This window comes from Procambarus clarkii, chromosome 69 (genome assembly GCF_040958095.1).
Source record: "Procambarus clarkii isolate CNS0578487 chromosome 69, FALCON_Pclarkii_2.0, whole genome shotgun sequence".
Lineage (NCBI taxonomy): Eukaryota > Metazoa > Arthropoda > Malacostraca > Decapoda > Cambaridae > Procambarus > Procambarus clarkii.
Genome location: NC_091218.1, coordinates 27,894,022 through 27,920,683, shown reverse-complemented (window position 1 = coordinate 27,920,683; position 26,662 = coordinate 27,894,022). Strand labels below are relative to the sequence as shown.

At 45.5% G+C, this 26,662-nt stretch overlaps 3 protein-coding genes across 3 annotated transcripts; all 3 read right to left on the bottom strand.

The window, feature by feature from the left end:
• Nucleotides 1–151: 151 nt before the first annotated feature.
• Nucleotides 152–26,510, bottom strand: LOC123772189 (uncharacterized). Its single transcript, XM_069311458.1, has 8 exons — nt 26,406–26,510; nt 24,171–24,373; nt 23,853–24,047; nt 17,035–17,291; nt 11,535–11,944; nt 7,620–7,673; nt 1,389–1,720; nt 152–780 (listed from the first exon to the last, which is right to left on the bottom strand). Exons 1-8 carry the CDS (start codon nt 26,412–26,414, stop codon nt 585–587), a joined length of 1,656 nt encoding a protein of 551 aa, XP_069167559.1. The 5' UTR covers nt 26,415–26,510; the 3' UTR covers nt 152–584.
• LOC123772188 (cuticle protein AM1159) lies at nt 12,420–13,646 on the bottom strand. Its single transcript, XM_045765252.2, has 3 exons — nt 13,531–13,646; nt 13,056–13,261; nt 12,420–12,820 (listed from the first exon to the last, which is right to left on the bottom strand). The coding sequence occupies exons 1-3, from the start codon at nt 13,537–13,539 to the stop codon at nt 12,625–12,627; spliced, it is 411 nt and encodes a 136-aa protein (XP_045621208.1). The 5' UTR covers nt 13,540–13,646; the 3' UTR covers nt 12,420–12,624.
• LOC138355782 (cuticle protein AM1159-like) lies at nt 16,875–18,223 on the bottom strand. The gene is made up of 3 exons (XM_069311305.1): nt 18,190–18,223; nt 17,763–17,968; nt 16,875–17,641 (listed from the first exon to the last, which is right to left on the bottom strand). The coding sequence occupies exons 1-3, from the start codon at nt 18,196–18,198 to the stop codon at nt 17,446–17,448; spliced, it is 411 nt and encodes a 136-aa protein (XP_069167406.1). The 5' UTR covers nt 18,199–18,223; the 3' UTR covers nt 16,875–17,445.
• Nucleotides 26,511–26,662: the final 152 nt, after the last annotated feature.

The following is a 26,662-nucleotide window of genomic DNA, read 5'->3' as shown; positions in this document are numbered from 1 at the left end:
TTACTATTTGTTTTGAAATCAGTTTAATTCTTGAAAACTGTCCGACCTTCTTTTCTGAATGATCATTTGACACTATGTCAATGATATGTTGTTTGTCAGCATCATTAACAGTAAATGGTAAAGGAAAGTACAATCATGGAACTACAAAGAATTGTCGTCATATTTTTATTTATGTAATCACATATGTTCAGGAAATATAAGGTTTCCTTAGTAGGACGTGTATTTTGGAGACCAGACATGATAGTAAATATGTGTGTTTCAGACATGATAGTAAATATGTGTGTTTCAGACATGATAGTAAATATGTGTGTATGAGCAACTTGTCCTCTTACAAAGAACTTCGCATTTCGATCGTATGCGTTACATAAGACCAAACATCGTCGTACTAGAAAATGGAAGCGGCTCACGAAAGTGACGTTCCGTCCCGTTTTCTATTTGGGGTCCTCCTGGTAGGTTAGGATAAGGATCACTTTAATCTGACCGTTTTCCTGACGTTGGGGAACCTTCGGAGGACGGACTGGTACATGAGACAGGATCCGGCAGGTGTCAGGCTTGTCAACAATACTACAAATATCGAATACAGCTCATTTTTTGTTTGCTATAAACCCATTTTGATCCCATAAGATGCCTCGCGCGCGCTGCTCCTCAGCGAAGCGGACCTGCTCGAGGGCGTGGGCGGGGAGCGGGTGGGGCGTGGGCAACAAGGAGGACTCCGGCTGGAAGCCGTTCTCGTCGGCGATGAAGCGGACCTCAGCGATGGTGCCGTCAGGGAGGGTGAACCTGAACGAACAAATGTATTATAGCAACGGCATGCAACAAAATAAGGTATTGATCAATATGTATGGGGAATAATTGCTTGAAATGTTGTTAAATTTGATCACTGAGGTCCACATTATGTCTTGCTCCATGCTGAATAGCAATGTTGCTCAATAAAGCATGCGAAAGATTGATGACCCAAACGACACACCCCCACAAGATGAAGGGACGACGACGCTTCGCTCCGTCCTGGATCATAATCGCACAATCGACTTGATAATACCCCAAAACGGACCGAAACGTCGTCGACTCTCCACCCATCTTCTGGTTTGTAGCTGAATCATCGTATATCTTTAGCCACGTTATTGTGTCTCATCGTCTGCGAAAGATTTACGTGAGAATACATTCCTCTTGCAGGCGATGAGTCACAATAACGTGGCTAAAGTATGTTGACCAGACCACACACTAGAAGGTGAAGGGACGACGACGTTTCGGTCCGTCCTGGACCATTCTCAAGTCGGTTGATCAAGTCGTAACGTCGTCGTCCCTTCACCTTCTAGTGTGTGGTCTAGTCAACATACATTCCTCTTCATTAATTAACTTAAAAAGTAGAAAAACAAGAAACCCCTCACCTATAGAAGCCCTGCATGTTGCTCTGTCCCTCTGCACCCGGGGTACCGGAGATATCCACAGCTATGCCGTTATCGGCCTCGAAGGCGTAGTTGAAGTTGCCATTACCGTCATCGCGTCGGTCATCGCGGAGGATTGCGACCACCGGAGGCGAGTCCAGGAGCTGAGGTGCGGCGGCGGCCACGGCGGCCAGACAGGCGAAAATCACCTGAAGGAATAGAGAAACTGCAGTTAACAAATTAGGTTCACTGGTTCCATTGGTACCAGTGTAACAGTGCATCAATGAACCAGCGAACCAATGTACAAGTGTAGAGGTATCAGTGAAAGTGCACAACTGTACCAACGTAAAAGTGTTCCAATGCATCTATGTACCAGAGCACAAATGAACCAATGTACTAATGTACTAATGTATGTGATTACAAATGTAGTAATGTATGAGAGTACAAATGTACAAGTGTACCAATGAACCAATGTACCTTAGATCTAGTGTACCAGTGTCACAATGTACAAATGAACCGGAGAACCAGTGTGTAAATGCACCAATATGCCAGTGTACCAATAACAGTGCACCACTGAACCAGTATACAAATATACTAGTATACCAATGATCCAGTGTACTAATGTACCAGTGTACCAATAACAGTGCACCACTGAACCAGTATACAAATAAACTAGTGTACCAATGATCCAGTGCACTAATGTACCAGTGTACCAATGAACCAGTGTACCAGTTTAGCAATGATTTAGTGTACCAATGTACCAGTGTACGAATGAACAAGCGTAACATCAGAAATTACAGTATTATCGGCAGAAGTATTAGTAGTAGAATTAATAGTAGTAGTAGTAATAGTAGTAGTAGTAATAGTAGTAGTAGTAGTAGCAACAACACTAATTGTGGTAACAGGTGGCAGTTCTAACATCAGAAATGGTAGTTGAAGTGATATCAGTATTTGTGCAGTAATTAATAATAATAATTCATTATGTTGGGGGGACGGTTATCTCGAGATGATTTCGGGGCTTAGCGTCACCGCGGCCCGGTCCTCGACCAGGCCTCCTTTTTGTTACACACAGCCCCAGGAAGCAGCCCGTAGCAGCTGTCTAACTCCCAGGTACCTATTTACTGCTAGGTAACAGGGGAATCGGGTAAAAGAAAATTTTTTGCCCATTTGTCTCCGCCTACACCGGGGATCGAGCCCGGAACCTCAGGACTACGAATCCGAAGCGCTGTCCATTCAACTGTCAGGCGCCAGGGGACAGGCAGCCAGGGTATATGTATATGTTAGGCTTATATCAAGGCCCCACGAAAGTTGAACTACTGACCCAGGATGCAACCCTACACAATAAGGGCCTGATAGCTGAGTGGAACGCGCTACGGATTCGCTTCAGATCCGAATTCCTTCGGATTCCTTAGGTTCCGGGCTCGATCCCCGGCGGAGGCGGAAACAAATGGGCAGAGTTTATTTTACCCTGTTACCCCTGTTCACCTAGCAGTAAATAGGTACCTGGGAGATAGACAGCTGCTACGGGCAGCTTTCTGAGGGCGTGTAACAAAAACAGAAGGCCTGGTCGAGGACCGGGCCGCGGGGACGCTAAGCCCCGAAATCATCTGAAGATAACCTCAAGATAAGATAATACTAACTCCTGGGTACCTCTTTACTGATGGGTGAACAGGAGCATACGGAAAGAGGAGACGCGCCAAAGCATTTCTGTCACGCCCGGGACTCGAACCCGGAATTCCTGATTGTGAGAAGTAAACGAACCCAACTATACGTCCTCCAAACAATGACCCAAAAGTGATTCCATGCACCCAAAAACCCCAGCTGTTTATGAAGGAAAAACGGCTTACACTCGACTCACAACTGATGACGTTCGAACACTTCCGGAACAAGTGCTTCACTGACGAATTTCGTCCGACCCACAACGCTGTAAATGCTTCACCCACGTACTACAAATACAAATAATCGCCAACAGAACCTAAATACCCAACCTAACCTAACCTATGCCTATATATGCACAATATGCTAATATATTATAATATTAATTTGTATTTGAGAAAATTCCTGTTTTGAATGAACAGCATGATAAAATTTATGAATGTGCCTGTGTGGTCGACCGCTGGATGGAATGGACTTGAGTCGAGGACTGGTTGAGCATCATCATCAGTCATGGTATCAGAGGCAGTCGTTGTAACGGTAGCACAATTATCAAAAGAAGGCACCAAGCCGGGGTGACTATCTTATTGGGGTTATCTTGAGATGATTTCGGGGCTTAGCGTCCCCGCGGCCCGCTCCTCGACTATCAGGGTGAAAGAAACTCTGCCCATTTGTTTCCGCCTCCACCGGGGATCGAACCCGGAACTTCAGGACTACGAATCCGAAACGCCGTCCACTCAGCTTTGGACGGCGTCCACAGTAGTATGAAGGACTATGTAGTAACGGTAGCACAAATAATTACCAAAAAAAGGCACCAAGCCGGGGAGACTATGACACGACAGTAGCAGAAACAACAGCATAATGGTGGTAGTTACAACAATAATGCGAGAACAAGTAACACTTCAAACAGTAAGTAACTATCCAAAAGGAGAGCGTTACGCTAAGTAGCAATGTAGGTGTCACAGAAAATACAAACGTACCAAGATACGCCAGTATCTTGGTACGTATCTTGGCCAGTATCTATCAACAGGAGTCGTAAACACAGAATGACTCTACTGTAGTATCCACAATCTAAAACAAGTGGTAAAGCACTCGCCCGGTGCATCGTGAGCGCTTTGGCCTGGGTTCGTATCCTGGCCGCGTATCCAGGATACGAACATCCAGGTATCCATTCACCCAGCAATGAATGGATACCTGATTGTTAAACGATTTAGCGGGTCATATTCCGGGTAAAATATTAGGATTAAGGACCTGCCCGAAACGCTCTGCGTGCTAGTGGCTTTACAAGAATGCAAGAACTCTTGTATATATAAATAAAAAAAGAATGCGTCAGAAACAATGAACCAGGAACTGGCAGTACTCACGAGCCTCATGTCTGATGCGTTGTGTGGGAAGGCGTCGGGGTCCAGACCCGGGCTGGCAGGCGGACGACTTTATATACCCGACGCCACCCAGACCTGCTCGACCATAGGGGAAGGAGGGGCTCTGGGGAACGAGGGAGGAGCTATGGATATCTGATCTTGACTCATTCTCTCTTTCTGTTATATTTTTATTTACACTGATCTGACTGATTCGGGTCGCTTTTAAAAATACACAAAAGGTAATCGCCGCTTATGATCTTGAATCGACACACTCGTGTAAGAGGATGAGGGTCTGCAGTCTAATGTATGGTTTGTGAGCGGATACAAGGGGCTGGCACGCATAAGGCAGCAATTAAGGTACGGACAAAAGGGAAGCGGACACCACTAGCCTCAGTGTAGGCTGATATTTGTGATGCTCCTATTGCTGTTACTGCTGATCTTCCTATGTTACTCTTAATTCACATACTGGAGCGTCGCTGACCCATACTCTGAACCTTAAAGCTCCGATTATAAGGTTATTGATATTCATAACTGTGACCATCGACAAAGAATGTTTCATGCAGCTGCCTAGAATTGAATTTTAATTTTGCCCTCGAGGGGCGAGTTTATTGGGCAGCGCCACTCATTCTGTGAGTGGACACACTGCCATAGCATCATGTACACACTCCCCAATAGGAAGAAAACCCGCTGGGTTGTTCATTCTGTCACTTGTACCCAGACACAGCTGGGACTTGCTTAACTGTCTCAAGTGAACAGCTGCCAAAACCCATAGTTATTATGATAATTTTTTAGTGGCTAAAGAGTCAAGATCCCTTGTTGCTGTGGCTGTCAGTGAGTGGCCAGGCAGTCCAAATCTCTCGCAATTGCTTCTCACTGGCCATTAACAACACACATTTACATTACTGCTACACTATCGTGATAATGAACATTTATAGGATTTAATGAGGACTTGAACGTAGCGCGATGATAAAAGTCTCGTTTATTGAGAATTAATGACACGGTCGTCCGGACGCACTACCCAACCCCCCACACCATCCCCCGAGAGTTGTGGGTCTGATTAATGACTGGGGCGTGCCTGGCTGAACGCCGGGTAGTGGCGTGGTGTCTCGTAGTGGAATGATAATTCCTCAGAATATATTTACTTTTTGTTGACTCTGAACCCTCCCTGGTCATACTGGAGGCTCTGGGCGCGCTGCTCCTCGGCGACGCGGAGGAGGTCGTGGACGTGGGCGGGGGAGCGGGTGGGGAGGCGGGATCAGGTCGGACTGCGAATGTGAAAAAATCCTGGATTTCAGAGATAACACCATCAATGGAGTCCAAGAAATGTGTGAATGCTTCAATTATAATGATGTACTGCTAGGTATTTTAGCGACGTATCCAAAATGTGCTTACTGAAGGTGCAGCCTGCATGTGACTGTAAAGCTGCCGCCCAGTTGGGTGGGTGTGGAGCACGACTAGTAACTGTGTGACTGACCATAGATGTAAAGTGCCTTGTATAGTGACTGTTGTGAACCTCTTGCTGACTCACTTGTTAAGTAAACAGATTATCGTTATGTATATGTATTTGTGTATATGATTATGATTTTATGTATATGATTGTATACATATGTACATGCATATGTAACATTAACAATTGTGTAACTAGCGTGAAAAGATTGTCACTTGCTTAAATAAACGAACTATTGGGTTCAGTTCGAGAACCCTTTTTGTGCCTCTATAACCCTCTCCACCACCGCCCACGGGATGGGTATGAGGAGCATAATAAAGAAAGAAATTGAATTGATATGGCTGGAAGTCGTTCTCGTCGGCGACGTAACGAACCTCAGCAGTTCCGCCTTCCGGGAATGTGAGCCTGACGTGAGAAGCAAAATATTTATATATTTGGTAACAATAAAACCCAATAAAGTTACATTTGTTCATAACATTGAAGAAATTCTAAATACAGAATTAAAAATGTTTGTTCTTTTCAGGTCGCAAAATTTATCATTTTATATGGAACGAACGAGAGAGAATATGTGTATGTGTGTGTGTGTGTGTGTGTGTGTGTGTGTGTGTGTGTGTGTGTGTGTGTTTACTATTTGTGTCTGGAGAATCGAGCTATTAGCTCTCTCTTGTTTTTTTTTGTTTGAAAACTAAAACTAGGGTTTATAAAGGCTGTCATATAATTTACCTAGTAAAACTGCAAGCAAGAGCTGTTATCCTACCTCAGATCATCTGAAGCCTGCTCCTAGAGACTCATTTATTTCATGAGAATGCACTTTGAAACTATCATATAAGGAACAAATCCATAAGGGCAATGGTGAGAATTCGAGCCTACGCACAGGATGCTCCCAGACGCGCCTTAGTCAACTGTACCACAACATGATCAAAAGAACTGCAACCGTGAGTGCTGCTGCCCTCACTAGGATCCTGCAGCTTCTTCGAAGCACAACCGAGGATTCACACAATTCCCCCCATGCACTCGGGCTCTGTCAACCAAATATTCTACCTCTACGCCTCTACTTCAATACACAGAATTGTGTGAAATCCCGGTTGTGCTTAGGAGAAGCTTCAGGATCTTCGTGAGGGCAGAAGCACTCCAGGTTGCAATTCTCTTGACCATGTGGTGGTACAGCTGACTAAGGCGCGTCTGGGAACATTCCGTGCGTAGGTTCGAACCCTCATCATTACCCTTGTTCATTTGTTAATTTGATATATCACATTATTGGGATTTCTGCGTGTATATCATATAAGGAACCTGGTGAAACTGCATGCAAGAGATGTAATTCTATCTCAGCTTAGTTGAAACCTAATCCTGGAGGTCCATTTATTTCCATGAGTCAGTCTCTCTCTTTCTCCCTCTCTCTCTCTCTCTGTCTTGAACCTGAACTTTATGTTTTCAAATTAAACAGCAGTTATCCCCTTTGTATATTATGTGTGAAAAGCTGGTGTGTTGGCCATCGGTATGATGTGGCGATATATATATATATATATATATATATATATATATATATATATATATATATATATATATATATATATATATATATATATATATATATATATATATATATATATATATATATATATATATATATATATATATATAATGTGTGTGTGTGTGTCGTCAGTGATATTGACTCGGCCTGGCTCTTATTTTCTTTGTCATCCAAAGTGTTTGTGGCAACTTCACACAGAATAGTGCTCAGCAATCTAAGATTTAAATTCAGGTGTGACTAACCTGATTTCTTGTTTCCTGATGCTCATTCCCATGTGTCATGTTTACCACTGGCATCTGCAATGTTTATTTTGTGAATAGCTACGTGTCACACAGATCCCTCAGTATTACCAATACTGAGGTGATTGTGGGACTAGTTGTCAAGTGTTGTGAATGCCATGTTGCCCCATGACATGTTGTAAACTCCCATATAGCCTCATGACTTGTTGTAAACCCCCATATAGCCTCATGATTTGTTGTAAACCCCCATATAGCCACATGACTTGTTGTAAACTCCCGTATAGCCTCATGACCTGTTTGTAAACCCCCATATAGCCACATGACTTGTTGTAAACCCCCATATAGCCTCATGACTTGTTGTAAACTCCCATATAGCCTCATGACTTGTTGTAAACCCCCATATAGCCTCATGACTTTTTGTAAACCCCCATATAGCCTCATGACTTGTTGTAAACTCCCGTATAGCCTCATGACTTGTTGTAAACCCCCATATAGCCTCATGACATGTTGTAAACCCCCATATAGCCTCATGACTTGTTGTGAACCCCCATATAGCCTCATGACTTGTTGTAAACTCCCATATAGCCTCATGACTTGTTGTAAACCCCCATTTAGCCTCATGACTTGTTGTGAACCCCCATATAGCCTCACGACATGTTGTAAACTCCCATAAAGCCTCATGACTTGTTGTGAACCCCCATATAGCCTCATGGATATTAACTGGGCTATTAAATGGATATTATTATCCATTTAATATCCCAGTTAATATCCACTTACTAATCTCACCTTCATGTCACTTTCATGAACACAGGATTCAGTCCTTGGACCTATCTTGTTTTCGGTATATGTAGACGATCTCCCAGAGGGAATAGACTCGTTTCTGTCAATGTTAGTTGATGATGTGAAAATTATGAACAGGATTAAGACAACGAAGATAGCAAGAGGCTAAAAGATGACCTGGACAAAATTATGGAATGGTCCAACAAAGGGCTACTAATGTTCAAATCAAGTAAATGTAAGGTAATGAAACAAGGTGGTGGGAAAAGGAGGCCAGGCACAAGGTACCAAATGGAAGACGAAGAAACGGATAGAGAAGGATCTAGGAGTTGATATCAGGCCGAACCTGTCTCCTGAAGCCCACATAAAAAGGATATCATCAGCGGCGTATGCGAGGCTGGATGACATCAGAACTGTCTTTCAAAGTTTGTGTAAGGAATCATTTAGAAAATTGTACACCACATTTGTCAGACCAATCCTGGAGCATGCAGCTTCAGCATGGAGTCCAAACCTAGTCAAGCATTAAATGAAGTTGTAAAAGGTTCAAGGGTATGCCACAGGTCTAGTTCCAGAACTACGGGATATGATTTACGATGAAAAACTTATCCAGTGCTATTCATACACTCATTTAGTGCCATTCGTAGACTCATACAATGCCTGGCACCCACTGATCCAGTGCCTGGCATCCACTGATGCTGAGAGAATTGCATCTCACTTAGCTGGAAGACGGGAGATTTAGGGGAGACATGATTACCACATCAAAAATTCTCCTGGAAATTGGCAGGGTAGATAGAGACATATTAATTAAAACGGAAGGTACTCGAACAAGGGGACACAGGTGGAAACTGAGTACCCAAATGAGCCACAGAGATATTAGAAAGAATTTTTTCAAGTGTCAGAGCAGTTAACAAATGGAATATATTAGGCAGTGATGTGGTGGAGGCTGACACCATACACAGTTTCAAATGTAGATTTTATAGCGCCCAGTAGGCTCAGGAATTTGAACACCAGTTGATTGACAGTTGGAAGGCGGGACCAAGGAGCCAAAGCTCAACCCACACAAGTACAACTAGGTGAGTACCCACACACACACACACACACACACACACACAAAGGGAGACATGATAACCACCTACAAAATTCTCAGGGGAATTGACAGGGTGGACAAAGACAAACTCTTCAGCACGGGTGGGACACGAACAAGGGGACACAGGTGGAAACTTAGTACCCAGATGAGCCACAGAGACGTTAGAAAGAATTTTTTCAGTGTCAGAGTAGTTAATAAATGGAATGCACTTGGAAGTGATGTGGTGGAGGCTGACTCCATACACAGTTTCAAATGTAGATATGATAGAGCCCAGTAGGCTCAGGAATCTGTACACCAGTTGATTGACAGTTGAGAGGCGGGACCAAAGAGCCAAAGCTCAACCCCCGCAAGCACAATTAGGTGAGTACACACACACACACACACACACACACACACACACACACACACACACACACACACACACACACACACACACACACACACACACACACACACACACACACACACACACACACACACACACACACACACTCACACACACACACACACACACACACACACAAACACACACACACACACACACACACACACACACACACACACACACACACACACACACACACACACACACTCACTAGTCATTCCTCTTTGTTTAATTTACCAGTCGGTGGCATATTTTTAAAACCTTCGTGTGATTTACTCAACACATACTTTCACGAAGACTTTAACATTGTCCTCTCTACGTGCTTCTATGTATTTACTCACGCACTCATCCAATACCTGTTTCTCACTCATCCAATATCTGTGACGCTCATCCAGTATCTGTAACTCTCATCCAGTATCTGTGACACTCATCCAGTGATTATCTCACACTCATCTAGTAATATTCACAAACTCATCCAGTGCTATTCACACACTCATTTAGTGCCATTCATAGACTCATACAATGCCTGACACCCACTGATTCTGTGCCTGGCACCCACTCATCCAGTGCCTGGCAACCACTCATCCAGTGCCTGGCACCCCACTCATCCAGTGCCTGGCAACCACTCATCCAGTGCCTGGCACTCACACATCCAGTGCCTGGCACCCCACTCATCCAGTGCCTGGCAACCACTCATCCAGTGCCTGGCACTCACACATCCAGTGCCTGGCACCCCACTCATCCAGTGCCTGGCAACCACTCATCCAGTGCCTGGCACTCACACATCCAGTGCCTGGCACCCCACTCATCCAGTGCCTGGCACCTACTCATCCAGTGCCTGGCACTCACACATCTAGTGCCTGGCTCCCACTCATCCAGTGCCTGGCACGCCATTCATCTAGTGCCTGGCTCCCACTCATCCAGTGCCTGGCACCCCACTCATCCAGTGCCTGGCTCCCACTCATCCAGTGCCTGGCACCCACTCATCCAGTGCCTGGCACCCCACTCATCCAGTGCCTGGCACCCCACTCATCCAGTGCCTGGCACCCACTCATCCAGTGCCTGGCACCCACTCATCCAGTGCCTGGCTCCAACTCATCCAGTGCCTGGCTCCCACTCATCTAGTGCCTGGCTCCCGCTCATCCAGTGCCTGACACCCACTCATCCAGTGCCTGGCACCCCATTCATCCAGTGCCTGGCACCTACTCATCCAGTGCCTGGCTCCCACTCATCCAGTGCCTGGCACCTACTCATCCAGTGCCTGGCACCCACTCATCCAGTGCCTGGCACCCACTCATCCAATGCCTGGCACCCACTCATCCAATGCTGTTATGGGTTAACCATTGTATGAACACTCATTTGCTAATCACTATTCCGTAACTAATTCACTCGTCACTGTCACAACCGTTAACAATTCTTCTTGGTTTATTCATTGTTAGTCACACCACTCAACTTCTAAACAATAAGTTTTTTGTTAATTCTATTTATTTCGTCATTTTTCACTTTTCAATTGTCAAGATAATCATTTGTTAAACCAACGTTGGGGAATTGGATTATATTTCTAATTCACGATTGCTGGAAATTTGATTTGCACTTATAAATTCAATATATATAAAATGCAACTGTAAATAGATCTTTTGGTCGAGAGGGAATACTCTGACAAGATTACAATGTCTGTGTTTTCAAGGCCTTGGTTGTCACTCATGTAGTCGAGGCATAGATTGTCACCCATGTAGTCGAGGCATAGATTGTCACCCATGTAGTCGAGGCATAGATTGTCACCCATGTAGTCGAGGCATAGATTGTCACCCATGTAGTCGAGGCATAGATTGTCACCCATGTAGTCGAGGCATAGATTGTCACCCATGTAGTCGAGGCATAGATTGTCACCCATGTAGTCGAGGCATAGATTGTCACCCATGTAGTCGAGGCATAGATTGTCACCCATGTAGTCGAGGCATAGATTGTCACCCATGTAGTCGAGGCATAGATTGTCACCCATGTAGTCGAGGCATAGATTGTCGCCCATATAGTCGAGGCATAGATTGTCACCCATGTAGTCGAGGCATAGGTTACACCCTTGTAGTCGAGGCATATACTATCACCTATATAGTCGAGGCATATACTGTCACCTATATAGTCAAGGCCAAAGTTTGTCACCCATATAGTCGAAGCCTAGGTTGTCACCGATGTAGTCGAGGCCAAAGTTATCACCCATGTAGTCGAGCCCCAGCTAGGTTACACCCATGTAGCCGAGACCTAAATTGTCACCCATGTGGCCGAGGCCTAAATTGTCACCCATGTAGTCGAGGCCGCTGCTATGCCGTCACACCCATGTACTCAAGGCCTACATATAGATTTCGCGGTCACCCATTCACACACTGCTACTCTTCTGGGTTAAGTGTCACGCAGAAATGAGAAACCAATCGTTCTCAAAATACTGTCATGACAACAATTAACCTTGGAACTGTGTACATCCATCACTGGCGAGGAGCGCTCCACAGGCCCTGTGACTGGCGCGTGTGTTGGTCAGCGGTCAGGCATATAACATATATATTATTTGAGACTTTATTTTCTTCTCACAGTGCGATAAAAGTGATCATGTTATAATTTATCGGGAAGATCATGTTATCTCGGAATTAACACCGGAAGGGGGGTAATATATTCCTGAGCATGGCTGGTCTGCTCGATGGTTGGCGTGCTTGAGTGCGAGCGGTGGGACAGCAGCGGGTGTGGGACGATAGTTCCTCAGAATGTATTTACTTTTTGTTGATTCTGAACCCTCTCTGGTCATACTGGACGCCCTGGGCGCGCTGCTCCTCGGCGATGCGGAGGAGGTCGTGGACGTGGGCGGGGAGCGGATGGGGCGTCGGGATGAGGTCAGACTGCGGCTGGAAACCGTTCTCGTCGGCGACGTAACGAACCTCAGCAGTTCCGCCTTCCGGGAATGTGAGCCTGACGAAAGAGGGAATACAGTTATAGTTTTTGTGATATAAACCCAAGGGCGCCATCACGCTGAAGAGATACATGTAAAGTATCTTTCCACGTAAAATCCATGTAAAGAGATACTAGATACCGAATTATAAGTATATATATATTTGTTCTCTAGACGAGACCGAGAGAGACAGAGAGATGTAGTCACCCGAGGTTTTGTTAAAATACAGTATCAGTCGTTGCGAGACATCGTTACCTGTACACGCCCTGGATGTTGCTCTGGCCCTGAGCGCCAGGGCTGCCGGAGGCTTCGGTGAGGATGCCGTTGTCGGCCTCGAAGGCGTAGTTGAAGTTACCGTCGCCGGAGTCCTGACGGTCGTCGCGGAGGATCACCACCACGGGCTTGCCGTCCTGGGGCTGTGGGGCAGCAAGGGCGACGGCGGCCAGGCAGGCGAGAACTACCTGAAGAAGGCACAGTGGGAGGGGTAATCATTGCTTCATGTCTCCCCCGGGTAAAGACAATCCTTGCAACAAACATTTCGTTAAGCAGACGTTATCAGTCAACGAACATCAATAACGAAATGTATCATCTGTATGCTACACAAAACTACAGCTAGCCTTCTGCCATCTTGAACTGGATTATACGTCACAAACGCTTACCACTCGTCAACAATACCCCACAAGACCCCCCGACAACTACAAGAGACAGTTCAAGATCTATGTGGACTCACAAGCTTCATGTCTGTCTGTGTGTGGAGGCGGCGGCGGACGATGCCTGGCTGGAGGAAGCCCCTGACTTTATATACCCAGCCCTGCCCCGTCTTCGTCTCCGGATGGGGGCGGGGCGTTCCGGAGAGGGGAGGGGCCACGTGCCCTCGTAGCTGTCAGGACTTGGAAGAAAAAAAAAAAAGTGAAATGTTGGGTAATTAGTGTTTGAGCGAGGTTAGTAAAGACATCTGTTATTAACGCCTAAAAGCGTTGGTGAAAACGTGTTTGTTTACTGTGAAGACTTTATGGGCGCGTGTGAGGCCAGACTGAATAAGGTGTGAGATGATGAGAGAAGATTGGAGAGACAGGCAAAGTTAGTCAGTATAACGCGTGCAAGACATTGTCATCCAAGAATGTCTGCCTCTTTCTTTCTTTCTTTCTTTCTTTCTTTCTTTCTTTCTTTCTTTCTTTCTTTCTTTCTTTCTTTCTTTCTTTCTTTCTTTCTTTCTTTCTTTCTTTCTTTCTTTCTTTCTTTCTTTCTTTATCTCTCTCTCTCTCTCTCTCTCTCTCTCTCTCTCTCTCTCTCTCTCTCTCTCTCTCTCTCTCTCTCTCTCTCTCTCTCTCTCTCTCTCTCTCTCTCTCTCTCTCTCTCTCTCTCTCTCTCTCTCTCTCCCTCTCCCTCTCTCTCTCTCCCTCTCCCTCTCCCTCTCCCTCTCTCTCTCTCTCTCTCTCTCTCTCTCTCTCTCTCTCTCTCTCTCTCTCTCTCTCTCTCTCTCTCTCTCTCTCTCTCTCTCTCTCTCTCTCTCTCTCTCTCTCTCTCTCTCTCTCTCTCTCTCTCTCTCTCTCTCTCTCTCTCTCTCTCTCTCTCTCTCTCTCTCTCTCTCTCTCTCTCTCTCTCTCTCTCTCTCTCTCTCTCTCTCTCTCTCTCTCTCTCTCTCTTTTCTGTTAATGACAGGTAAGTACAGGAGTAGACGACGTATAACTCCTGTTAGCAGAGCTCCTGGTCAGCCTGACACAATTAGTTTAACGTGGAACACGACCTGCTAATCGGTTTGACTCCATGGTCCCCGATTACTGCTTGTTGTACAAGGGCGAACAGTTAGGGATGGGTTCCCAGTCAATCCTCCCCGGGTTTTTTACACGCGGCGGTCCAGACGTGTATAATGTATGAGAGTGTGTGTGTGTGTGTGTGTGTGTGTGTGTGTGTGTGTGTGTGTGTGTGTGTGTGTGTGTGTGTGTGTGTGTACTCACCTAATTGTGCTTGCGGGGGTTGAGCTCTGGCTCTTTGGTCCCGCCTCTCAACTGTCAATCAACTGGTGTACAGGTTCCTGAGCCTATTGGGCTCTATCATATCTACACTTGAAACTGTGTATGGAGTCAGCCTCCACCACATTACTTCCTAATGCATTCTATTTGTCGACCACTCTGACACTAACAAAATTCTTTCTAATATCTCTGTGGCTCATTTGGGCACTCATTTTCCACCTGTGTCCCCTAGTGCGTATGCCCCTTGTGTTAAATAGCCTGTCTTTATCTACCCTGTCAATTCCTCTGAGAATCTTGTATGTGGCGATCTTATGCCCCCTAACTCTTCTGTCTTCTAGCGACGTGAGGTTTAATTCCCGTAGTCTTTCCTCGTAGCTCATACCTCTCAGCCCGGGTGGATAATTCTTGGTGCTCCAAGATGCACAAGAATCATCAACATGAGGGAAGAACTGAAGCTTCCAACCATACTAGAGAGAATAATGCAAGTCAACACTACCTTTTGCCTTAAAGTCATGAGAGATCCTACATCGCTCAGAGACAAATTATTTAGTGCTGTTAACACCCTTTTGACTGGTGCCGACATACCAACTCACTCCTTTTATGATAATTGGCTGAGCAACAATGCTTTCAATCTCATTAAGCCAGTAAGGCAAGATTTACCCTCCCTGAACCATGAGAATGGTCCAGGACGGACCGAAACGTCGTCGTCCCTTCAACTTCTAGTGTGTGGTCTGGTCAACCTACACTTGATATGTAAAGTTCTTAAGACCAATGATTATCTATTTGGGCTCATTAATATTCGATCAAACAGGTTATAATTACTCTAAACTGTTGTCATTATTCGATTTAACCCTTCAACGTTTTCGTGACGCCTACAGTCTTCATTTGCTCAAAACGCCAGAACGTCCCGACGTCGGCTGGAATCGTCATTTTCAACGTCATGTTGGCTAACTTTAACTTCCCTTTTTGTGTTATTTTACTGTGTTTTTATTGCATTTTTATTGGAGCTGGAGCTGGAGCCCCTGGGGCAGCTCGTTGTTGCCTTCAACCTCGTTCTGACTGTTCCTGCCACGGCGCTGGAACCAATCGTTTTGGCGTTTGCCTTTCCATTGGAAACTTTCGGCGCCGTGGAGAGGGGGGGGGGACCTGCTGCATGGGTGACAGCTTCTCCCCCGTATTAACCTACCCTGGCTTTGCGCCCTGGAGACACCACTCCAGACCGACAACCAGAGCGCAACTCCCTAATCTCCTGAGACTGATAGATGCCTACTACTAATAATACGGCTCAAGGCCCAAGACCTTGCTAGCGCCATGGGCCTTGAGCTAAGATTGATCCTGCGACTACGACTAATCCTTGAATTTTAAAACTAATCCACTATCCCAGAAGGGTGAACTTCAAGTAAAACTGAGAAAAACACGATATTACAAAGCTTGAAAATATAATAAAAAACGGGTGATATGATCACGACATACAAGATTATCAAGGGAGAATAACAAGAAAGATAAGAACGAGATATTTAAATATAATAATAACAGTGCAAGTGAAGATGACCGGAAACCTGAGTCTGGGACGAGTCGTAGGGATGTAAAGGTCTTCTTCACCTTAAGAGTTCCGAGCAGGTAGTGAGCTGGGTGCTGAGGGAAGTCAGGTAGGGTAATTATCAGGAGAAAGTGCTATCAAGCCATTACGACTATACAGCACTTGAGAGAGAAATGAGGGAAAGGCTTTAGGATTGGACTGAGGCCAGGAATGGTGCCTACAACCACTTGGACGGTCGAGGATTGAACTCCGACTGTCCAAGTCGTCTGAGGCACTGCATCAGACGACTCACTACAGACACCTTGAGCTAAGAACAAGTACACCCTCAAGCCCAATCACATTTACTAGCACACGTAGCTGTAATAACGAACAAAAGACGACTGGATAAAACTGGAAAACAAGGGAGAGAGGAAACTAACAATTATGTTCAATTAAATTCAAGGTTTTACCAATGCGGTCGACCAGCCACACAAAAATCGACTTTTCAGTGAGGCGGGCAGCAAGAACAAGCGGTCCTCAAGGTGCTAGTACTGTGTAAGTGTGCGGGTATATTACTTGCTGTTATTTTTATATTTTATTACCGTGAAAATACAATGAAGATTATGCTCTTTAAAAACTCAGTATTAGAATTTCGGAGCGATCGTGGAAGACCGCGTACTCTCTCGTACCTCCGGGAATTGATGCAGCTATCATGACGATCCTCATGGTTGTGGGTGTGTACTAGAAGTATGGGCGGGCGTGAGACCGTGGGCGTGCAGTAGACTGTGGGAGTACACGGCTATTGGACCTGCATAGGAACCGTAGACGTGCAGTGGGCTGTGGGAGTACACGGCTATTGGACCTGCATAGGAACCGTAGACGTGCAGTGGGCTGTGGGAGTACACGGCTATTGGACCTGCATAGGGACCGTGGGCGTGCAGTGGGCTGTGGGAGTACACGGCTATTGGACCTGCATATGGACCGTGGGCGTGCAGTGGGCTGTGGAAACACACGAGCACAGTGGCATGCATAGGGACCGTGGGCGTGCATGGGGGAGTAGACTGGGCAGCAGCGAGGGTTCGTCGACGTTCGAATAAGACGTTCGTGGAGGTTTCGCACGTGTTATTCGTTCATATAACTCTTCAGAATACGTTTACTTTTTGTTCACTCTAAAACCTCTTTGGTCAAACTGGATGCCCTGGGCGCGCTGCTCTTCGGCGATACGGAGCTGTTCCTGGGCGTGGGCGGGCAGGGGGTGGGGGGTGGGCAACAGGTCAGACTCTGGCTGGAATCCGAATTCGTTAGCGACGTAGCGGACCTCAGCCTCGACACCGTCAGGGAAAGTGTGTCTGAAAAGGAAAATTGTATATGTAATGGTCTTTGTAACTTGGGTTGTCGTGTCCAGATGAACCTGAAGACAAGTTGACAGAATTTGAGCTTGTGTTAGTGACTATAGAAAGGCGCCTTTACCTGTAGACGCCTTCGATGTTGCTCTGGCCCTGAGAACCAGGGCTGCCGATGGCTTCCGCCACGATGCCGTTGTCAGCCTCGAAGGCGTAGTTGAAGTTGCCGTCATCGCTGTGCTCCCGGTCATCGCGAACTGTTTCCACCACAAGCGGTAGGTCCTGGTCCTGAGGGGCGGGGACGACAACGACGACCAGGCAGGCAAGAACTACCTGCAGGAGGATCACCCGCTGAAGAAAGTCAGTGTATCATTACTTGACATAATCCAACACATAGATGCAATTAACTTTGCTGGATAAATAATTTTAATTGGTGATGCTACAGCTTAATACACACAATCACATATTGCTTGTTTATATAATCCAAATGAACTACAGTCACTAAGACAGACGGATAAAATACAAGAGAGAGATGAAATCTCTGGAACACTCACGAGCTTCATGTCTGGTATATGTGTGTGTATATGTGTGTGTGTGTGTGTGTTCTTGCTGACTTATATACCAGAAGCCGCTTCGATCTGCGTGACGGAGAGGGCGGGGACTTACTGAAAGGGGGGGAGGGGCTTCTGCATTCATAACATTGAACTCAGGACTTCGGGGAAAAAAATTGCCGGGTTACGTAACGATTAATTTAGATTGGTAAATTGCTGATATGAGTTGCATTTTGAATCGACTGTGAAAGTTATTTATGAAGTGTGGTTATTGAGTAGATAGTGAGTTAGGGCGGCTGGGAAGTGAGCATGCAACCAGGGTGAGGTAGCACACGAGAGACTGTATGGGGTGGGGGGGGGGGAGGAGTGTGGGGGTGAGGGGTGGGGGGAGAAAGTTAGTAGGAGGAACAATACCTAGTGAAGGTCGTCCTGATGACCTGTAGTGACGTTAGTCCTCTACAGTGTGGCTTGTGGCAGTGGAATTGTTCACGCATACACATGAACACCCACATTACATGTACACGGGCACACACATATACACACGCGCACACTCACACACAACAGCAGTCCGGGTGTTGGTCCGGACGGAATCTCACCATGGGTACTGAAAGAGTGTGCAGGAGCACTTTGCTTGCCACTCTTCATGGTATATAGTAAGTCACTGGAGACGGGAGATCTACCAAAAATAGGGAAGACGGCTAATGTAGTCCCAATATACAATAAAGGGTGACAGACAAGGGACACTGAGCTACTGGCCAGTGTCCCTAACTTGTATACCATGCAAGGTAATGGATAAGATTGTAAGAAAAACCTAGCAGCACATCTGTAGAGAAGGGACTTCGTGACACACCACAACCATGGGTTCAGGGATTGCAAATCTTGCCTCACAGGTTTAATAGAATTTTACCACCAGGGGACAAAGATTAAGCAAGAAATAGAAGGTTGGGCAGACTACATTTTCTTGGACTGTCAGAAAGCCTTAGGCACAGTACCCAAAAAGAGGCTGCTGCATAAGCTGGAGAAACAGGCAAGAGTAACTGGTAGGGCGCTCCAGTGGATAAGGGAGTACCTAAGTAATAGGAAGCAGAGAGTTACAGTGAGGGGTGAGACTTCAGAATGGCGTGAAGTCACTAGTGGAATCACGCAGGGTCTTGTATTCGGACCTATCCTGTTTCTGATATACGTAAATGATCTCCCAGAGGATATAGACTCATTCCTCTCAATGTTTGCTGACGATTCCAAAATTATGAGAAGGATTAAGACAGATTGCAACAGCATGAGGCTTCAAGGTGACCCGGACAAACTGAAGGAATGGTCCAACAAATGGCTGTTAGAGTTTAACCCTAGTAATGAAAATGTGTGTAGGTAGCAGGAGGCCATTTGGAAGACGAAATTTTTCACGAATCGGAGAGTGAGAAAAACCTGGGTGTTTATATCACGCCAGACATGCCCCTGAAACCCACACCAAGAGAATATCATCAGCGGCATATGCCAGGTCGGCCAACATATGAACGGCCATTATAAACTTGTGTAAGGAATCATTAAGAACCTTGTATGCCACATATATCAGACCAATCTTGGAGTATGCAGCTCCAACACGGAGTCCGCATTACGTCAAGCTCAAGACTAAATTGGAGAAGGTTTAAAGGAATGCCACCAGACAAGTACGTTCTGAGAGGTGTGATCTATGATCAGAGACTACAGAAACTAACCTCGCGTCGCTGGAAGACAGAAGAGTTAGGGGAGACATGATCACCACATACAAGATTCTCAGAGGAATTGATAGGGTAGATAAAGACAATTTATTTAACGCAGGGGATATACCCACAAGGGGACACCAGTGGAAACTGAGTACCCAGATGAGCCACAGAGATATTAGAAAGAACGTTTTTAGTGTCAGAGTAGTTAACAGATGGAATGCATTAGGAAGTGATGTGGTGGAGGCTGACTCCATACACATTTTCAAATGTAGATATGATAGAGTACAGTAGGCTCAGGAATATGTACACCGGCTGATTGACAGTTGAGAGTCGGGACCAAAGAGCCAGAGCTCAACCATAGCAAGCACAACTAGGTGAGTACACACACACACACACACACACACACACACACACACACACACACACACACACACACACACACACACACACACACACACACACACACACACACACACACATTAAACAGAATTAAACAGAAGAGGACTGTTTGAGGCTTCAAGAAGACCTAGACAAGCTGAAGGAATGGTCGAACAAATGGTTGTTAGAGTTTAACCCAACCAAATGTAATGTAATGAAGATAGGTGTAGGGAGCAGGAGGCCAGATACAAGGTATCATCTGGGAGAGGAAATTCTTCAGGAGTCAGAGAAGGAAAAAGACTTGGGGGTTGATATCACGCCAGACCTGTCTCCTGCAGCACATATCAAGCGGATAACATCAGCGGCATATGCCAGGCTGGCCAACATACGAACGGCATTCAGAAACTTGTGTAAAGAATCATTCAGAACTTTGTATACCACATATGTCAGGCCAATCCTGGAGTATGCAGCCCCAGCATGGAGTCCATATCTAGTCAAGGATAAGACTAAACTGGAAAAGGTTCAAAGGTTTGCCACCAGACTAGTACCCGAGCTGAGAGGTATGAGTTACGAGGAGAGACTACGGGAATTAAACCTCACCTCGCTGGAAGACAGAAGAGTTAGGGGGGACATGATCACCACATTCAAGATTCTGAAGGGGATTGATAGGGTAGATAAAGACAGTCTATTTAACACAAGGGGAACACGCACAAGGGGACACAGGTGGAAACTGAGTGCCCAAATGAGCCACAGAGATATTAGAAAGAACTTTTTTAGTGTCAGAGTGGTTGACAAATGGAATGCATTAGGGGGTGATGTGGTGGAGGCTCACTCCATACACAGTTTCAAGTGTAGATATGACAGAGCACGATAGGCTCAGGAATCTGTACACCTGTTGATTGACGGTTGAGAGGCGGGACCAAAGAGCCAGAGCTCAACCCCCGCAAACACAACTAGGTGAGTACAACTAGGTGAGTACACACACACACACACACACACACACACACACACACACACACACAAAAGAAGAAGGGAAAGGGGGGACATGATAGGAACGTATAAGATACTCAGAGGGATTGACAGAGTGGACATAGACGAAATGTTCACACGGAATAGTAACAGAACGAGGGGACATGGATGGAAGCTTGAAACTCAGATGAGTCACAGAGATGTTAGGAAGTTTTCTTTTAGCGTGAGATTAGTGGAAAAATGGAATGCACTTGGGGAACAGGTTGTGGAAGCAAATACTATTCATACTTTTAAAACTAGGTATGATAGGGAAATGGGACAGGAGTCATTGCTGTAAACAACCGATAGCTGGAAAGGCGGGATCCAAGAGTCAATGCTCGATCCTGCAAGCACAAATAGGTGAGTACAAATAGGTGAGTACACACACACACATTAATAGGTGAAACATTACTGTACCATAGAAAATTCTAATGGAATTAGCAACACAGACAAACTAGCAATATACAAAGCGACAAACAAGAGAACGAAGCGACATAACAATGAAACAGACACAGACGAGTGACTTTCTAGTCATATTAGAGTGTCTCAAGCAGGATGTTCACATTAATAAAGTTATCTGTAGATCATTATTGTCATCATCATCGTGTAAATTACACGTTGTCCTCTGCAGGCAAACAAATGACAATTTGTGACGCATGCCTGGCTCCCCTCGCAGCAACTTACCTTTCATATTCCCTGGAGGTTCATGCAGCTCCATTCACCTGGGCTCTAGGAGCCCCTCGTGTGTGAGGCCGCAGCTCTATCGACCGAGCTATTGAGTCCTTATCTTAGTAAGGAAAGTTTCCAGAAGCAGCCTCCTGCTTCCAAACTGGAATTCTTCTGTGAGCTTCAACAGTAGCTAAGGAAAGTATCTATATAAATATATTGGTATATTTTGGTAGCAGTCTTTTTTGTAAACATATGTTGTTGAAAGTGACGGAAAAGGTAAGATTAATGATTCTAACACGGATCTTCTCAATATTTCTTATGTTTTACTTCACTGTCGAGGGATGTTGAAAAATCAACTCTCCAAAGTTCCTTTTCGCACTATATTTATGGTCTGATGCCTAAGGAAGCATTTTACAAGACACTCCTTACATTTTCAAAGACAAATTTTCCATACTCTGCTAATTCTTATATTTGCTTCGGGTGACGGACACAGGACATTATTGAGATGAACAAGTGGATCAATGGTACAATGGGTATACTGGCCTATTATACCCATTGTGCCAATGTCCCCTCGTCCTCCCCACCCTTCCCCACTCCCCCATCACTTTGTCCTCTCCACCACTCCCCATTCCCCCGTCCCTCGTCCTCCCCATCATCCCCTTCTCCCATTCCCCTCGTCTTCCTCACAATTCCTCACTCCCCCCCCCCGTTCCCTCGTCCCTCACACCATTCCCGAACTCCCCTGTCCCCTCGTCCTCCTCATCTTCCCCCCCCCTCCCCCGTCCTCTCATCCTCCCCACAATACCCTCTTCCCTCGTCCGCCCCACCATTCCCCACTCCCCCGTCCAATGAATTTTCAAATGATTTGATATTCCCATCATATATATATATATATATATATATATATATATATATATATATATATATATATATATATATATATATATGTATATCAACCTATGACGGTTTACAGCTACATTCCAGCAACTCCTGCAACAACACTTATGCCAAGCGTATCGGCCCCAGCCCTTCCCTTGGACCATCGGTGGCGTGGAGAGGGTGGATCTGTTGCACGGGCAACAGCCGGCTCTCCACAACGATGGGACAAGAGGAGGGGAGATGAAGTTGTAAAACGCAATCTTCATTCACTGGAGTCAGATGTAAACACAATCATAATTCACTAGAGTCAGTTGTAAAACACAGTATTTATTCACAGGAGTCAAGTGTAAACTATAATTATTCACTGGAATCAGGGGTAAAACAGATTGTTTATCACTGGAGTGTGTAAATACAATCTGTATTCAGTGGAGATATGAACAAATTGTGTCCTTATTCACTGGAGTCAGATGTAAAAAGCAATTCAAATTCGTGTATTTTATTACAAATATTAACAGTGATGCACATCACTGTCGTAGTAGTAATCCGGGACTAAAGATAGGATGACCAAGCCACACACTCGAAGATGAAGAAACGACGACGTTTCGGTTCACCGTCCTGGAGTACGGATCGTGCTCCAGAACGGATCGGTTTAGGACGGATCGAAACGTAGTCGTTTCTACAGGTGTGTTTTTTGGTCGTCATTCCGTGACTATAACGAGAGCACCGGTGTACTGGCAATGTTCTGAGCGTTGATCAGTCATGGAAAATCCAGCAGTCTCCTTCAGCATCACTGATGGAGGCGTTAGCGGTGACGTTCCTCATGGAATCGAGTTTGTTAGTTGACGTGTGGACGAAGGAGGAAGGGGGGGAAGGGAGAGCATGACAAACTGTGAAATGAGGGTTGAGGAAAGGGAGATGTTGAGCCGTTGGGTGAGAGGGGTGTGGGTTGAAGGATGCGCGGGAGGTGGCCAGCAGCGGGAGTTTGGCGTGGTTATCGACGTCGTTAACAGCGGAGGGATCTCCAAATGAGTTTACTTTCTATTCACGATGAATCCATTATCGTCATAGACGATGCCTCGGGCGCGCTGCTCTTCGGCGAAGCGGATCTGCTCGAGGGCGTGGGCGGGTAGCGGGTGGGGCGTGGGGATCAGGTCAGACTGTGGCTGGTAGCCGTTCTCGTCGGCGATGTAGCGGACCTCAGCGATGGTGCCGTCGGGAAGAGTGAATCTAAAGTGGGAACCAGAAAAATTTACGATAATGGTCGAATCGAAATGCAAATATAGATTGGAAATTTATAACAACAGCTGAAGAAATTAAATTAACGAAACTATATGGGCAGGAAGACCTCACCTGAACACGCCCTGGATGTTGCTCTGACCCTTTGAGCCAGGGGTGCCGGAGGCTTCCACGGAGATGCCGTTCTCGGCCTCGAAGGCGTAGTTGAAGTTACCGTCGCCGGAGTCCTGACGGTCGTCGCGGAGGATGGCCACAGGTGGGGTGTCCTGGAGCTGGGGGGCGGCGGCGGCCATGGCGGCCAGGCAGGCAAGAATTACCTGAAGGTGCAAAAGAAGAATAAATATTCGTGAGCAACTAGTGTGGTGTGAGATGGCTGCTCGACTTCAACCCCAAGTAAATGCAGGATTATGAGAGGAGCACGGAGACAAACAAGGACAGAATATTATGACGTGGAAGCTGGAGTAAACAATATGGCTGTCTTAGATAGCACACATTAGCAGAATCACATCCAAAACATATGCCAATTTGAACAGCATTTATTAAGGGATTTATTATATATTAAGGGATTTAGCATTTATTAAGCACTTCACAAAGAGGGATTAAGGCCATTGCACGCTGTCCACACAAGACCATAGCATGAGTAAAGGTTACAAGGAACACCCATAAACACGGCACCAGTTTTTCACGAGTTTTCCTCATTGATTCCTAAAACTGAATGACTTGGAATGTGAGGAAAGTCTCAAAAAGCTAAATCTTACTTCACTAAAGAATCTGGACGAAGGGGACATGATCGTGATGTATATGGGAATTAATGTCTTGGGATGTCTTGATGGAAATTAAAAAAGAATTATATACGATCTTGATGGGAACTATAAAGATGAGCTGTTTAACGTAAACAAAAAACTTTAGTTGTAAAAGTCAAGAAGATTCTGATGAATCTTTGGTCAGCAAGAAATCCTTTATTTATCCGTAAAAGTAGTGAGCAAACAGAATGATATTGAGGAGAAGGAAATCAAGGCTTACTGCCTCAAGGACACACACACACACACACACACACACACATAAAAGAATCTTGTACACCACATACGTAAGACCAATCCTGCAGTATGCGGCCCCAGCATGGAGCCCGTACCTTGTCTAGCACAAGACGAAGCTGGAAAAAGTTAAGAGGTATGCCACTAGACTGGTCCCAGAACTAAGAGGCATGAGTTACGAGGAAAAGACTGTGGGAAATGCACCTTACGACACTGGAAGACAGAAGAGTGAGGGGAGACATGATCACTACCTACAAAATCCTCAGGGGAATTGAGAGGGTAGACAAGGATAAACTATTCAACACTGGCGGTATGCGAACAAGGGGACACAGGTGGAAACTGAGTACCCAAATGAGCCACAGGGACGTTAGAAAGAACTTTTTTAGTGTCAGAGTGGTTGACAAATGGAATACATTAGGAAGTGATGTGGTGGAGGCTGACTCCATACACAGTTTCAAGTGTAGATATGATAGAGCCCAATAGGCTCAGGAACCTGTGCACCTGTTGATTGACGGTTGAGAAGCGGGACCAAAGAGCCAGAGCTCAACCCCCGCAAGCACAACTAGGTGAGTACACGCACAATACCGTCCATGGCACAATCACGCTAGTTCTAACGATATGTTGAGTGGTTGTAATCGTTTAATACTAGTGGAAGCACCCGGTGCAGTGGTTGTAATGATGGTAGTAGTAGAAGCAGCGATATAAGTGCCAGTAATTTGTAAGAGAAACCATAATAGTATTAGAAGTAGTAGTAGTAATGGTAATAGAAGTAGTAGTAATAGCTACAAGAAAAAATGTAAAAGTAATTGTAATAATAGCATTAATATTACTATAAATAATAACATTAGAAACAATACAAAAATCTATTGTAACTGTACTGAATAGTAAATAATAAAATAGTATCACTGGTTGAAACGACGAGCATGCGCTGAGAACAACAGAAAACGCATAGAACAGAAAAAAACGCTTGGAGCAGCATAACACGCTTAGAACAGAAGAAAACGCTTGGAGCAGCATAACACGCATAGAACAGAAGAAAACGCTTGGAGCAGCATAACACGGTTAGAACAGAAGAAAACGCTTGGAACAGCATAACACGCTTAGAACAGAAGAAAACGCTTGGAGCAGCATAACACGCTTAGAACAGAAGAAAACGCTTGGAGCAGCATAACACGGTTAGAACAACCAAAAACTATGATAACAGTAGAAAACGCTTAGAACAACACAACACGCTTAGAACAGGCGAAACCTGGCCCAAAACCGCTAAAAGAATCCAGGTGGGAGACGCAGGGGTTGCGGGTGATGGCCAACTCACCAGCTTCATGTCTAAGGTTGGTGTTGAGGACGCTGACTGCCTGCCGGATGCCCCCAGTATTTATACCCAACGTTGCCCGCTCCTGCACCAGCGATGGGGGCGGAGTTCTGCTACCTTGGGGGAGGAGCATATATCTGCTCCCTCTCCCCCCCCCTACAAGAAGAAAAAAAGAAAAGGTGGTCTTGACCTCTCTTTCATCTTCTCGTGTGTTTGAATACCTTCACACATAGCAACACAATTAGCGATGAAATTACAAG